Source organism: Rhinatrema bivittatum, chromosome 9, assembly GCF_901001135.1.
Source record: "Rhinatrema bivittatum chromosome 9, aRhiBiv1.1, whole genome shotgun sequence".
Taxonomy (NCBI): domain Eukaryota; kingdom Metazoa; phylum Chordata; class Amphibia; order Gymnophiona; family Rhinatrematidae; genus Rhinatrema; species Rhinatrema bivittatum.
Window position 1 is genome coordinate 162790697 of NC_042623.1, and position 14769 is coordinate 162805465.

The window sequence follows — 14769 nt, forward strand, 5'->3', positions numbered from 1 at the left end:
ACCTGGTTCTAAACACAAACAAAACTGAAATCCTCCTTATCGCTCCTGAAAATTACGTCCCTCCTAACAATTCTACTTCTAGCCAATCCACTATCAACTCCAAAGACATCTCTTCGCCACAAGTAAGAGACCTTGGAGTACTCCTAGATAACAAACTCAGCCTCAACAAATTCATAAACAACACTACAAAGGAGTGCTTCTTTAAACTGCAAGTATTAAAAAAATTAAAACCACTACTACTCTACAAAGACTTCCGCCTGGTTCTATAAGCCATTATACTACCGAAATTGGACTACTGCAACTCACTCCTTCTCGGACTTCCCAGTAGCACCACTAAACCACTTCAGATGGTCATGAACGCTACAGCCAGAATTCTTACAAACACCAAAAAAAGGGATCATATCACCCCAATTCTCCAGCACCTACATTGGCTACCAATCAAATACAGAATTCAATTTAAAACCATTATGATGATACATAAGGCACTACATAACATCTCTCCTCTCAATTTAACTCATCAACTTCAGCCACACACTTCTAAGAGACCGACTAGAAATGCATACAGAAATATGCTACGCACCCAGCCGGCGAAAACCTCCTTGAGAAAACGCGCACTATCCACAGCCGGCCCCACTCTCTGAAACACGCTCCCTCCAGACCTTCGCCTCGAACCCTGCCACATAACATTCAAAAAGAAGCTAAAGACTTGGTTTTTCGCTCTAGCTTTCCCGGAGAGCTAAGAACCAGTATAACACAATAACTGCGCAGACTCAGACAGTCCATTACCTCATGTAAATAGTTATTGTCTATTTATTTATTTATTCCATATCACTATGTAACTAGATAAGTTTTTAACCACTGTAACCTCCTCCTTTTCCCCTGCCCCTTTGGTTATGCTGTTAAAAATGTTTCGATGTAAACTGCCTCTCCGAGGCATCAGTTTTATTTCCATGTAAACCGGTGTGATATGTATATTATACAGGAACATCGGTATATAAAAACTAAAAATAAATAAATAAATAAATATGTTTGGCCTTGTATTCAATTAAGGGGGAGGGGTCAGCTTCAAGGGTCCCCTGGGGAGCGTAAATTAGACATATTTGAAGATGTTTAGATTTGAAGACCGAGAATTCAAGATTTGAAGCTGAATTTGTATGTTGGAGGGTTAATCCTACATCAAGATGTACAGCAGACGTAGAAACTGCTGCATCAACCAGGGAATCCAAAGTCTGGGTCTCCACCACAGACAAGAAAAGTTCAAACACCAATGACCCCCATTTCTGCTGCTTCAGGTGCTGCTGAGGCCAGAAGGAAAGACACTGGCTCCATCGCCAACTCCAAACATGCTTTTGCTGTGGAAAATTTCAGTACCTCATCCTAAACCCTACTCTCTGACAAAGAGGAAACAATATGAGTGGTTATGGCAGAGGCAGTAGCAAGATGGAACTCTCCCTTCGGAACCTCAAATATGTCTTCCCCTTCCATTTGGGTAAGCTTCATGGGCAGGGTTAACCCAGGGCTCAGGCTCTGCTCCCCTTCCAGCAGGGCCTGAGAAAGACCATTTTCTTGGAGAGGGTCATAAAGTGGCCACCCGAACAGAAAAGAGGTACTGTAGCATATCAGCTGCTTGGGGTTCATCTTCCTTTACTTTTACATTTAACTATTTAAAAAGAAAATACGGAAGTAAATAGGGAGAAACCGATCTGAAAGTCAAGCAAAATGTCCGACTATCTCTCTTTATATAGTATGCTCCTGGTCAGTGGGGCTGTCATTGGGGCCAGCAGGGTGTGCATGGGTGTCTGCGTGACTCAGGCAGGTAAGCAGACGGAAGGAGATCCTGCATAATGGAATATGATGGGATGCATGGGGTTAGAGAAAGTGGTTGCCTGCCTAAAAGGAGGCACTGTGAGGTCGGCATTCAATAGTGGCTGAAGGAAGCTGTGGTTCCATACCTTTCCTGCCATGGCTTCGGACTCCTCTGAGCTCTCCAGTGTTTTCTCATATGTCCTCCCCACTCGTGCCACAAAATCCTTCACTGTCTCACACAGTACCCTGGCAAACAGGAAGAGATACCATAAGGCTATGACCGCAAAACCTTGCACTCCTCCCCAGTGTTCCCAAACAACACCTCTCATAGAAGTCCTAGGCACTCACTTGGCAGAGGAGATAACCACAGAGTGCTGGTCTGAGCTTAAAATTTTGGAGAGATGAGCAGCAACAGAGTCTTCGTAAAATAAAATTTGCTGAACCTGAAGAAACAAAATGGTTATGAAATTACTCTTCACTATCAAGGAGAAAAGGGACTGTGGCAAGAAGAGGGATACAATGAGGGAGTGTGAGCAACCAATATACAGAAGCTGTTCTTTTAGCTCAGTGGTAGAGATCCTGATCTGAAGCTGGAAGGTTGCAGGTTCCAATCCTGAGATTCCTAGCTGTAAAATGGGCTATGACAATGCAGGGTGCTTTAGTGAATATTTGACTCTCCTAGGGATAGTGCAAGATATTGCACAGACTATACTTGTAATGTTATAAAAAGGGAGGGCAAATACCATAGTATACCCTTTTTACTGTCTCTGATCAAGACAACTTCCTTGAGCAATTCCAACATCTTTGAAGACTGAAAGCTAACTGAAACTTTCATGATTACTCAAACCAGCTAGGATCACCTCTCTTCCATTCCCTGGCCTTAGGACATGGATGCAAGATTTGTTATGGGCCAAGAGATCCAGACCTGGGTTTGCAGGACAACAGCAGCACTGCTAAAAAGCCACAGTCAAGTTACAGTTCATGCACATTTATCCTGTCTCTCTCCCCTGCAGTTATTCCCAAACCTCCCCTCCAATTTCTCCTCATGCTATCCCTGGTGTCCTTTTCCTTGCCTTGCAGTTTCAATATTCCCCCAGGCCCACCACCAGCCTCCTGCTCTCACATACACTACCTCGGAATCTTCACTGAAGTCTTCAGTCACATTGGAGGATGAAGCCTGACGCGGGAGTTTGGTTTCATATACCATGATGCTCCACCTTGTGAAGAATGAGAACATTACCATGCTTACTTCAAGAGGGCTGGCAAAACACCGCTCCTTTAACTTTCTTTCCCACCTGTCTAGAACTAGGGGCTAATGTGTTTGGTAAGAAAGTTCAGGTTCAGAAAATACTACACAGCTTGAAGAAGTTCAAAGAAAAATACAAGGAGAACGATCTGAAAACTGAACGACCCAGTTTTGATAAAAGACTGTATGTTCTAGGATTATCATCACTGGAAGAAATCAGGCCACCAAGATTTAGGTTTCAAAGCTCCTAAAAGGGATGACGAACATGGATCATCAACAAGAAAAGACTTTAAATGAGTTCACTTCCTGACCTAAAGGGTTAAGGAGCAAGAGGAAAAGGGAGCACAAGAGATGCATTTTCGAAAATGTCCATGCTCACCTGTCTAGCATTTTGGTGCTGGCTCTCTCCAGCTTCTCCAGAATCTGTGGGAGCTGAGTATCATCATCGCAAGCAGAACCCCAGCCAAGCACACGTGCTAGGTCATTCCCTGTGCCCAAAGGCAGGACACCCAGCTGGCACTAAACATAAGGAGAGATATCACAGCTGGACAGCACATCACCAATCAACTGTACACATCTATGTGAGAGTGTATAAAAAGAATCTATTCATATGGCTATATGTGCACATGATTGTACGTATTAATGTATAGTTGTTTGCAAACATTTAAGCACCCTGGTCAAATTGTATGTTTCCATGTATCTTTAAGTGAGCAGACACTGACACAATCTCTATTTTTTATTTATTTTATATACAGTCAATCTGTAGACAATCTAGACGAAGTACAATAAATAAGTACAAACATTTAAAATACATTGCATAAGTCATAGAAAATTCATATAAAATATGTACAATGTTAAACACATCTTTCTACAAATTTTACAGTATAATTACTATTTGCAGTCTTTTTACACAGTCAAAAGAAGAAAACTGAATATAGCATGTGCAAATGTTTGTGCACACTTTCAGAAAGTATTCTGTAACACAGAAATAACAGCTTCTAAACGTTTCCTGTAGCCTGCAATGAGTTTTTCTATTCTTGCTTTTGGAATTTTTTCCCACTCTTCCTACTAGCTTAGAAATATTCTTAGATCTTCTTGTATGCACTGCATGTTTAAGATCTCCCTATAGATTTTCAATAATATTCAAATCTGGGGACTGTTAAGGCCATTCCAAATCTTTCGTATTTCTTTCCTGTAAGTACTTTACAGATGATTTTCAGGTGTTTCAGATCGTTGTCTTGCTGAAATATCCAACCTCTTTTCAGCTTCACTTTCTTCATTGACCATAGGACATGTTGACATTTAACTGAATACATTCTTTCTTCCAATTGCACACAACTCCAAAGCATAATAGATCCACCCCTATGCTTAACAGTTGGCTAGGTGTTCTTTTCTTCAAATGCTTCACCCTTTTCTTCTCTAAATTTATTGTGCGTGGTTGTGGTTGAACAGTTCAAATTTAGTTTTGTTAAAGATTCAGGCTTATCAAGGTTTTGTTTTGCATACTTTAGACAATGATTTTTGTAAGATCATAGAAAAGGTTCTCATCTGACAACTCTCCCATGCATTGTTGTGTAAGCAATGCTGAACTGTGAACCTGTAGACAACTACTTCAGGGATAGCTAAACTTTTCGAGCAGGTCATTTACAGTTATCTGTGGGGTCTGTTTTGCAGATCTGAACAGTTTTGGGGCAGTTCTGTCAGAGATTTTTCTTGGTATTCCAGATCTTGCTCTGACCTCAACATTTCTTAACAATGTTTCTGACAGTTGAAATTGCTACCCAGAACATTTAGAGAGCTTTTTATAGCATCCCCTTGCTTTTAAGAGTGAATTAGAGTCTCTTTATTTTCAATGCTCAGATAGCTGCTTAGAGGAACCCATAGTTGTTGAAAATAGACAGAGTATCAATCAGAGTCAGAGTATTTGGTAAACTGTGGAATTGTCTTAATTTGATTAACTGGAGGCCTAATAAGTCAATCAATATTTTGGGGTCTTATTAACAACTTTTTTTTTTTTTTTTAAAGTGACTCAACTGGAAGGGTATCCAAACTTTCACACATGCCATATTCACTTTTTAAAAAGTTATTTTTAATCTGTTAAAATCAACAAATAAATAGTAGTTTTGCATTACATACTGCAGAAAGATGTTATGTTTAACTTTGTAAACAGAATATAAACAGCAGTGTACTGGTATTTGTTTATAACACACCCTACTGCCAACAAAGTTTGTTGGACCCTCAAATCTCGAGTCAGAATTTATAACAGACTCATTTGTGATATTGGGTCACATTACTTTTATTTAAATAGCATTTCTATTTTGTTCATTTTGTTATAAACGAATACCAGTACACTGCTGTTTATATTCTGTTTACAAATTAGTGTACTGGATTACACATTTGGTGTTGGTGGGTTATTTTATTTATTTATTTATTTATTTATTTATTTAACAGTTTTATATACCGACCTTCATAGTAAATAACCATATCGGATCGGTTTACAATTAACAAGAATAAAAAACTGGGGTAACTATTCAAGTAAACGAAAGATAAACAGTAAGTAGGAATGAGTCAAAGTTACAGGGAAGAGAACTTGGAAGCTTGCAACAAGCTGGAAATAAGATAAGGCAGGAAATAAATTTTGTGATTGATATGTTTAACTTTGTACCATGCAGAGTCTGTGTCAGCTTCAGTTTACTTAGAGATTCATTGAAACATACAATTTGACCAAGGGTGCTAAAACATTTGTACACAACTGTAAAAGTATACAGATATGTGCAGATACATTGTGCTTATCAGTATATCTGTATGTATAACTACATTAATGTTTAAGGGATTACATTAATGTGTATATATGAATAGTTGTATTCACAATCAGAATTCAATCTGTTATGTTTGTATATAAGTGGTGTATATATATATACACACACACCATATATATATATATATATATATATATATATATAAAGTACATTGAGCAGGATCTGCAACACTGTAGGGGCAACTGAGCATACTAAGTGGTTTAAAAGTCCTTATCTGCCAAACACCTACTACATTGTGCTGTTATTAATTTGCAATGTATATGTAATATAGCAATATAGTAAATAATGTATTCATAATATTAGCTGCTTATAAGTAAAACTATTTTTATGTAACGCCCAACAGGAAATTACATAGTCCCTTCATAGCTGGCAGCAATTTTCAAATCATGTAAACATGATTCTTTAGTACCAATTTTCTTTCTATTAATTCCAAAAGTGGATTGGTTCTCTCTGCATGGAGATATGATAGATCATTTGAACAACTAGATGGCATCAAAGTTCTTTCTCTCAGGCTGCCCCTTGAACCTTCCTGACAGTGTACTTCCTTATCTATAGGGCAGACATATTAAAACTACACAAAAAAGTGTGTGCTAAAAGACTACACAAAAAAGTGTGTGCTAAAAAACTACACAAAAAAGTGTGTGCTCAAAAATCAAAGCTTTTTTTTTTTTTTTTTTTTACTACTGATGTAGTAAACTGACATGCAGAGCACATGAGTAGAATGAAAAGTGCACTATTAAAAGAGCACCAAGTACAGAGCTCATCCATGATGGATGAGGGCAACACCCACCACTCCACCCCAATTTGTCTTCCAATCCATCAGAAGCTACGCCAAACTAAAAGAAACATCACACACCTCTATCCCCCCCAATCTGAGCATCCCCTTCCTACCCTGATCAGCAAAATAAGCCGCCTCTACCCAATCACCCTTCCCACTCTGATCTGCAAAAAAAAAAAAAGAAAATTTGATTGGAGTAGGAAAAGGGGTTGTGGTGGAGGGGTAGGGGGATTATTTTTGGCTACATCTGGGAGAGGAGGAGGATTTGGGGGGTGGTTTGGAGAAGGGATCAGATAGGTTTTTTTGTACACTGGTGGGAGTGTTGAAGGGGTTTGGGAATAGAGTTCATTTTTTACATGAGATGGGAAGAGCCAGAGAGGAGATTGAAGGTGCTGGGGGAGGGGAGGGGCTATTTCTTTGGTAGATTACAGTCAAAAAGTGTGATTAGGGAGTGGAGGTGGGTTACTTCATTGGTTGACCAAATATGAAAAGTAATCAGAATGGGGAGCTTCATTTTTTGGCACATCAGACTGGAAGGAGACATTTTATTTTTTTAAAAGGTACTCTATCGGAAGGTCAAGGACACGGCCTTCGCCCAGCAGTAATCTGCTACTGTCAGGATCAGCACACTAATGCTTTTCTACAGTCCCTTGACAGAAGTTTAATTTAAAGTGCAAAAAAAAGCGCTTTACATTAAACATCTGCTCAGGGAGACTTAGTGCATAGTGCAGAGGTGACTGATGAGGTCATTAGCATGCTATGAACCTGTTTAACATATACCTGCATATTAATGTACTTTTGTGCATACAAACACAATGACAGAAAAAGACCATATGGCCTATTTCATGTGCCCATCCACACAACTGCTAAACTCCACAAACTCTACCACTTCCTTATAGATTCCCTGTGCTTATCCCGTGCTTTCTTGAATTCAGATATTGTCCCTGTCTCTCTCACCTTTATGGGGAAGCTGCTCCATGCATCCATCCTCTATGTAAAGAAATATTTCCTTAGATCAGGAGTTCCCAACTTTTTGGAGAGCATGGGCACCACTTCAACCTACAAAAATGTTGTGGAACTCCACATGCCTCTCTAATTTTTACATGCAGTTAAATGCTATACAGAAAACTGATTAATGTAATAAATAACATGCACTCAAGAATCCTTTGTAATGTATACAACTTAATATTAAAGAATGTTTTCTTACCCTCCTTCCCTCCCCCTTATGGTCCCTTCATGAGTTCTAGTCCCCACTTCCGCCATGGTCCCTTCCCAAGTGCCCTGCTTCCCTCCACCCACAGCCCCTTCATGAGTGCTGTCCCTCCTGCTTTTTCCTCCCTGCAGCCCTTCTCTGGTTCTGTCCCTCCTGCCTTCTACCTGTGACCCCCCCTCCTGAGTGATTTTTCTCCTGTCCTCTTCCCTTTCTGGTCCTTTCCTTGGTCCTCTCCCTCCGTTTCCTCTTCCCACAGCCCCATCCCAAATGTTCTTTTATGAATTTGGATTTATTACCCACCTTTTTGAATAAGAATTTCTCCCAAGGCATGGGTAGAACACATTAGAAAGGTAACATATAGTCAGAGAACTGTAGGTGTAACACCTTAACAGTTCTAATCTGAAGGCAAGTTGAGAAAGGACTAGAACAGATATCCAGCAACAACAGGATTAAACTAGGTAAAAATGCAGAACAGGACTTGGACTTGAAATAATTCAGCAGGACTAAGAATACAACACATCTCAGTCAAATCAACATAGGACTAATTAGGATAAGAATAAAAACATCTCAGTACAGCCACAGATTATAGCAGCAAGTTCAAGGCACTCGTATTAATACAAACATCTCAGTAAAACTGTAGCAGCACATTTAAGGCACCTCTGTAAGGTGCCAAACAGTTTATAGCACTCCTCCCTCCCAAGGCCCTGTCCAAGTACTTTCATGCCCATTCTCTGCCTCTTGCCCTCTCCTCCTTGTGACTCCTCCTCTCCTACCCTTCTCAGGGTTGCTCTCACTATGGCCCCTGCCCTCCACATCCATTTCAGTAATCACCCTTTGGACAGACTCTAGCTGGTTTATTTCCTTTTGAAGATGTGGCCTCCAGTATTATCCACGGTATTCTAAATGAAGTCCCACCAAGAACTCATACAGGGGCAACAATTACCTTCTATTTTCTGCTGATCATTCTTCTCCTTGTGCAGCCAAATATCCTTCTGGCTTTTGCCATCACCTTATCTAATTGTTTGGCAACCTTAAGATCATCAGATATGATAACCCCCGATCCAGCTCTTCTTTCATGCTTAGAGTTTCTCCCCCATTACTGTACCAGTCCCTTGGAGTTTTGCAGCCATATTGCAGATTCTCAACCTCAACCCAAAGACCAAGAAGAAACTGCCCTCAGCTCATGGCTCAAACCTTACATTTGATCTTATCCAATAAAGAGGCCGAGGAGTAATCTAGCAAGGCTTACTCATCCACTCTTTAGTGTTTCAAGCTGGAAAGGACAGAAAGCAAAGTTGTCTATCTCTGAAGACAGCAGAATAATCAGTCACAAATGCAGGTGACAAAGAGCATAAGAACAGCCATAATGGATTAGACAGAAGGTCCATCACCCAGTATACTGTTTCTAACAATGGTCAACCCAGGTCACAAGAACCTGGCAAGATCCTAAATAGTAAATAGATCTCATGCTGCAATTGCACAATGACAAGTAGTGGCTATTCCCTAAGTCTACCTGGTTAATAGTTTATGGTGTTCTCCTCCAGGAACTTGTCTAAACCTTTTTTAAACCTGGCTATGCTGTCTTAACCACATTCCTAGCAATGAACGCCAGACCTTAATTGTGTGTTGAGTGAAAAAGAATATTCTCTGATTTGTTTTGAATGTGTTACCTACTAACCTCATGCAATAGCCCATAGTTTTTGTATTTTTTGAAAGAGTAAATAACCGATTTACATTTATCTGTTCTATACCACTCATGATTTCATAGACCTCTATCAAATCCCCCCCCCCTCAGTGATCTTTGTTTCCATGCTGAACAGCCCTAACCTCTTTAGCCTTTCCTCACAGGGAAGCCATTCCATCCTCTAAATCATTTCGATAGCCCTTCTCTGTTCTTTTTCCAATGTAACTATATTTTTTTTGCACACAGTACTCCAGGTGTGGCCTCACCATGAAGTGATACAGAAGCATTATTACATTCTCCATTTTATTCTCCATTCTTTTCCTAATTCCTAACATTCTGTTTGCTTTTTTGACTGCTGCCACACACTGTCGAGGATTTCAAATGATAGTCCACGACGACACCCAGATCCTTTTCCTGAGGGTAACTCCTAATATGGAACCTAACATACAGCCCGATACTGTAAAACCGCGGGAGAGCGGACGAACGCCCGCTCTCCCGGCACACGCACCGGCCCTTGGCCGGTGCGAGCGATCCAGTATGCAAATTAGGCGACGCGGTGCAAACGAGGAAAAGGAGGCGCTAGGGACACTAGCGCGTCCCTAGCGCCTCCTTTTGGCTCGGAGCGGCGGCTGTCAGCGGGTTTGACAGCCGACGCTCAATTTTGCCGGCGTCGGTTCTCGAGCCCGCTGACAGCCACGGGCTCGGAAACCGGACGCCGGCAAAATTGAGCGTCCGGTTTTCGGCCCGACAGCCGCGGGCCGAATTCAAATTTTTATTTTTATTTTTTTTACTTTTTTTTACTTTTCGGGACCTCCGACTTAATATCGCTATGATATTAAGTCGGAGGGTGCACAGAAAAGCAGTTTTTACTGCTTTTCTGTGCACTTTCCTGGCGCCGGAAGAAATTAGCGCCGACCTTTGGGTCGGCGCTAATTTCTGAAAGTAAAATGTGCGGCTTGGCTGCACATTTTACTTACTGTATCCCGCGCGCATACCTAATAGGGCCCTCAACATGCATTTGCATGTTGAGGGCGCTATTAGGTGCCGCGGGTGGGCCGCGTGTTTTCCTCCCCTTACTGAATAAGGGGTAAGGGAAAACACGCGTCCAGAGCAGGCTGACAGTGCGCTCCGACGGAGCACACTTTACTATATCGACCTGATATTGAGGCCAATATTTGGTAGGCCATTTAGAAGACAAGTTATTTGGCTACAATTAGCCGGATAACTTGTCCAGTATATTCAGCAGGATAAACATTTCACTGAAATACTTGTTTAAAGTTACCAGCTACATAAACTGGATAACTTTAACCCTAACTTGTTAACAATTTTAGTTATAAATGTTCATTGCATTAGACTATGGAAATATATTTACCTATGTAATGCTTCCAGTATTACCTAGGTAATAATGCTGGAAACATGTTTTTACACTAAACAGTAGGCTACCAGTGTTATTACCTACAAAACACTGTTTCTTTTTTCTAAAATGCGCTCATTACCCGGATATTTCTGAAGATATCTGGGTAAGTAGCAAGTTATATGGCCATGCAAGGTCAGATAACGTTAGACCTGTTCTGAAGCAGGTCTAAAGTTATCTGTCTAACCAAGCTGGATATACCTAATATTCAGCTAGGTTAGCCAAATAACTCAACCCCTCCCCAGAACATCCCCTTTTTATCCATCTAAATTATAGCTGGATAATTCCAGTTACAATTTAGACAGATAAGTGGCTGAGTATACCCCAGTTGCCATTTAGATGGATAACTTTTGAGTTAGCTGGTTAACTCTTTGGTCCACTTTTATATATTTTTTGAAAAAGATTTTTTGTTGCAAATAAAATGACGCTTGTCATGCAAACAATATAACAAAGCTGAACCAAAGCTCTCTGAAGTGAGTGCAATAACCCTAATGTCCAAAGCAGTACTTAGCTTTTAATCCAAACCTGAAAAACACCCTGACATGGATCCATGTTTTGAACAACGTTGAGATGTTGAGAGGACCGACCATCTGTGAGCAGCAACAAGAAAGGACTAAGCCCCCTGAAGTAGACATTGCTCTAGAGTTTTCTGGAATTAATATTTTTGGGCAATTTTTGTAACTTTTGAGTTATTCATCTAAATGGCTTTTGAATATGGACTTCTGTGTGTGATTTACTTTCCCCCATGAGCATCACCTTGCACTTGTCCACATTAAATTTCATCTGTCATGTGAATGCTCAGTCTTCCAGTCTTGCAAGGTCCTCCTGCAATTTTTCACAATCACTTGTAATTGAAGAACTCTGAATAATTTTGTGTCATCTGCAAATATGATCATCTCAATCACTGCTCTCCTTTCCAGAATATTTATAAATATAATAAAAAGCACTGGTCCCAGTAAAGATCCTTGAGGCACTCCATTATTTACCCTTCTCTACTGAGAAAACTGACATTTAGTCCTACTCTCTGTTTTCTATATTTTAACCAATTTGCAATCTACAAAAGGACATTGCTTCCTATCCCACAATTTTTTAATTTTCTCAGGAGTCTCTTCTGGGGCACTTTGTCAAACCCCTTCTGAAAATCCAAATACACTACATCCACTGAGTCACCATTATCCACATGTTTATTAACCCCTTCAAAAAAAATGTAGCAGATTGGTTAGGCAAGATTTCCCTTGGGTAAATCCATGCTGGCTTTGTCTCATTAAACCATATCTTTCTATATGTTCTGTGACTTTGTTCTTTAGAATAGTTTCACTGATTTTTCCCAGCATTGAAACTCATCTGACTATGGTTTCATGGATCACCCCTGGAACCCTTTATAAAGAGCGGGGTTGTATTGGTCACCCTCCAATCTTTGGGTACAAATTACTTGTAATAGATCTACAATTTCTCATTTGAGTTCTTTGAGAACTATGGGGTATATAACATCTGCTCTGGGCAATTTGCTATTCTTCAGTTGTCAATTTACCTTATTACATCTTCCATCCTCATCAGATTTGTTTCAGTTCTTCTGAATCACCACTACTGAATACAGTTTCCAGCAAGGTTATCTCCCCAACATCCAAAGAATCCATGTTGTCTTTCTGCAAAGGCCTTATTTTCCCTAAGAGCCCCTTTAACCCCTCGATCATCCAACTGACTCCCTCACAGGCTTCCTGCTCTGGACATATTTAAAAAAATGTTATGATAATTTTTTATCACTATGGCCAGCTTCTTTCCAAATTCTCTCTTAGTCCGCATTATAAATATTTTACACCTAGTTTGCCAATGCTTATGCTTTTTCCTAATTTCTTCAGATGGATCCTTTTTCCAAGTTTTGAAAAGAAGTTCTTTTGACTAAAAATTTCTTTCACTTCACCTTTTAACCATGCTGGCAGTTATTTGGCCTTCCTTCCACTTTTTTTTAATGCATGGAATATATCTAGACTGGGCTTACAAAATGATAAACCCATGCCTGATGTAAACTCATAACCTTTATAGCTGCATCTTTCAGTTTTTTTCTATTTTCCTCATTTTATCAAAGTCTCCCTTTTGAAAGTTAAATGCTAGAGCTATAAATTTACTTAATGTCCTCCTTCCAGTCATTAACTCAAATTTGATGGCACTATAATCACTATTGCTGAGCCTCCCTACCACTGTTATCTCTTGTATTGAATCCTGTGTTCCAGTAAGTATTAGGTCTAAAATGGTTCCCCTCTCGTCGGTTCCCAGACCAACTTCTCCATGAAGCAGTCATTTATTTCATCTAGAAACTTTACCTCCCTAGCATGCCCTGATGTCATATTTCCCAACTGAAATCTACCATGATTACTGTGCTGCCAAATTTTTTAGCTTTCCTGATCTCTGTTACCATTTCGTCTTCCATCTGTTCATTTTGTCCAGGTAGACAGTATTATATCTCCACCGCTATATTTGCCCCCATCACACATGGAATTTATACCCATAATGTTTTTACTGTGTATTTTGTTTCCAGCAGGACCTTTATCCTGTTGGACTCTTATGTCATCCCCAACAAAGCGCTACCATCCTCCACTGTTGATGCACCCTATCATTGCGATATAATTTGTACCTTGGTATAGCAATGTCCCACTGATTATCCTCATTCCACCAGATCTCCAATTATGTCTACCTCTTCATTCAGTGCTATACATTCTAACTCTCTCATCTTACTTTTCAGACATTTGGCATTAGCATATTGACATTTCAAAATGTTTTTTGATTGTATTAACAATCTGCTTATCAGTTGACAAGGGTATTTTGGGATCTCATAATTCAAGTGGTTCTTTACTTATAGGCTTCTTTATTCACAATAAATCTCTTATAACTATTCAAACATATAAATATTATAACCAAACTAATTCAGCAGTCCTCATGTATGTTAAAGCATATATATTTAAAAGAATTGTACAATAAAAGAAAGCCCTTCAATCACACCAGCATTCATCCTTCACACCCATTTGCCAACTTCCATACAAATCATAAAATAGAAGATACAGTGTTATATAATCAATATACTGTTCTCAATACTCTAGAAATTCACTGTATGTCAATGACGCTTGGTCAGTATTTTTTGCAAAACTTGAATCTTATTTCCTATTGCTGACAATTCACTGGTAAACAAAGTTTTTGTTTCCTTCAGGCTTTTTGGTGTTCCAAATAGATTTTTTATGCTGATCACAGATATTACTTCGAAATTTGTACATCATGTAAGGTTTTTGAGAAACGGCCAATTTTGTGTTACAATAATTTTGAAATTTTAAAACAATCTCGCATACATATATTTTCTTGCTGGACAGCAGTTTTTATGATTTTTAAAATTTATGTCGTATTTTTGACGGCCATAAGCAACATAACATGTAACAAAGACTAACTTTTTTTTAAAATACACCAAGAAACTCTGCCTGATCATGCCAGAACTTGCTTGGGCAAGCCCCAGCTCGGCTGCAAGATTCCAACCTGTTTCCATGACGACGCAGCCTTATATAAGCAACAGCAATGAGTAGTCTACTATGCAACATCTGTGTGAATGAGCAAATCGTATTACTAAAACTGTTGAGTTTAAAGCTTGTAGATTTAATTTCATATACTTTATGAAATGTCGCGCCAATGTCGTAATAGCCGTGACACGTTTTGTTACATCTGTGGTGAGTTTATGTTATGTATGTAGACCTTTGATCCGGTTGAAGGTAGATGGAATTAGTAAAGGAATACCCTTTAGAATTACTTACAGTCGGAAGGCGGACAAT

General features: G+C 39.6%; 1 protein-coding gene across 8 annotated transcripts in view; it reads right to left on the reverse strand.

Moving 5' to 3' along the window:
- Nucleotides 1-14769, reverse strand: part of DGKD (diacylglycerol kinase delta) — a 206032-nt gene that overhangs the window by 89604 nt on the left and 101659 nt on the right. For all 8 annotated transcript variants that reach the window (XR_003858538.1, XR_003858537.1, XM_029615077.1 and 5 more), the window contains 4 exons: nucleotides 3432-3571; nucleotides 2939-3023; nucleotides 2155-2249; nucleotides 1953-2052 (listed from right to left, as the gene is read on the reverse strand). Coding sequence is in view for 6 of the 8 variants with exons in the window: in XM_029615077.1 (XP_029470937.1) it covers nucleotides 1953-2052; nucleotides 2155-2249; nucleotides 2939-3023; nucleotides 3432-3571 (420 nt within the window). In the remaining 2 variants the exon portion in view is untranslated. The remainder of the gene's footprint in view (nucleotides 1-1952; nucleotides 2053-2154; nucleotides 2250-2938; nucleotides 3024-3431; nucleotides 3572-14769) is intronic.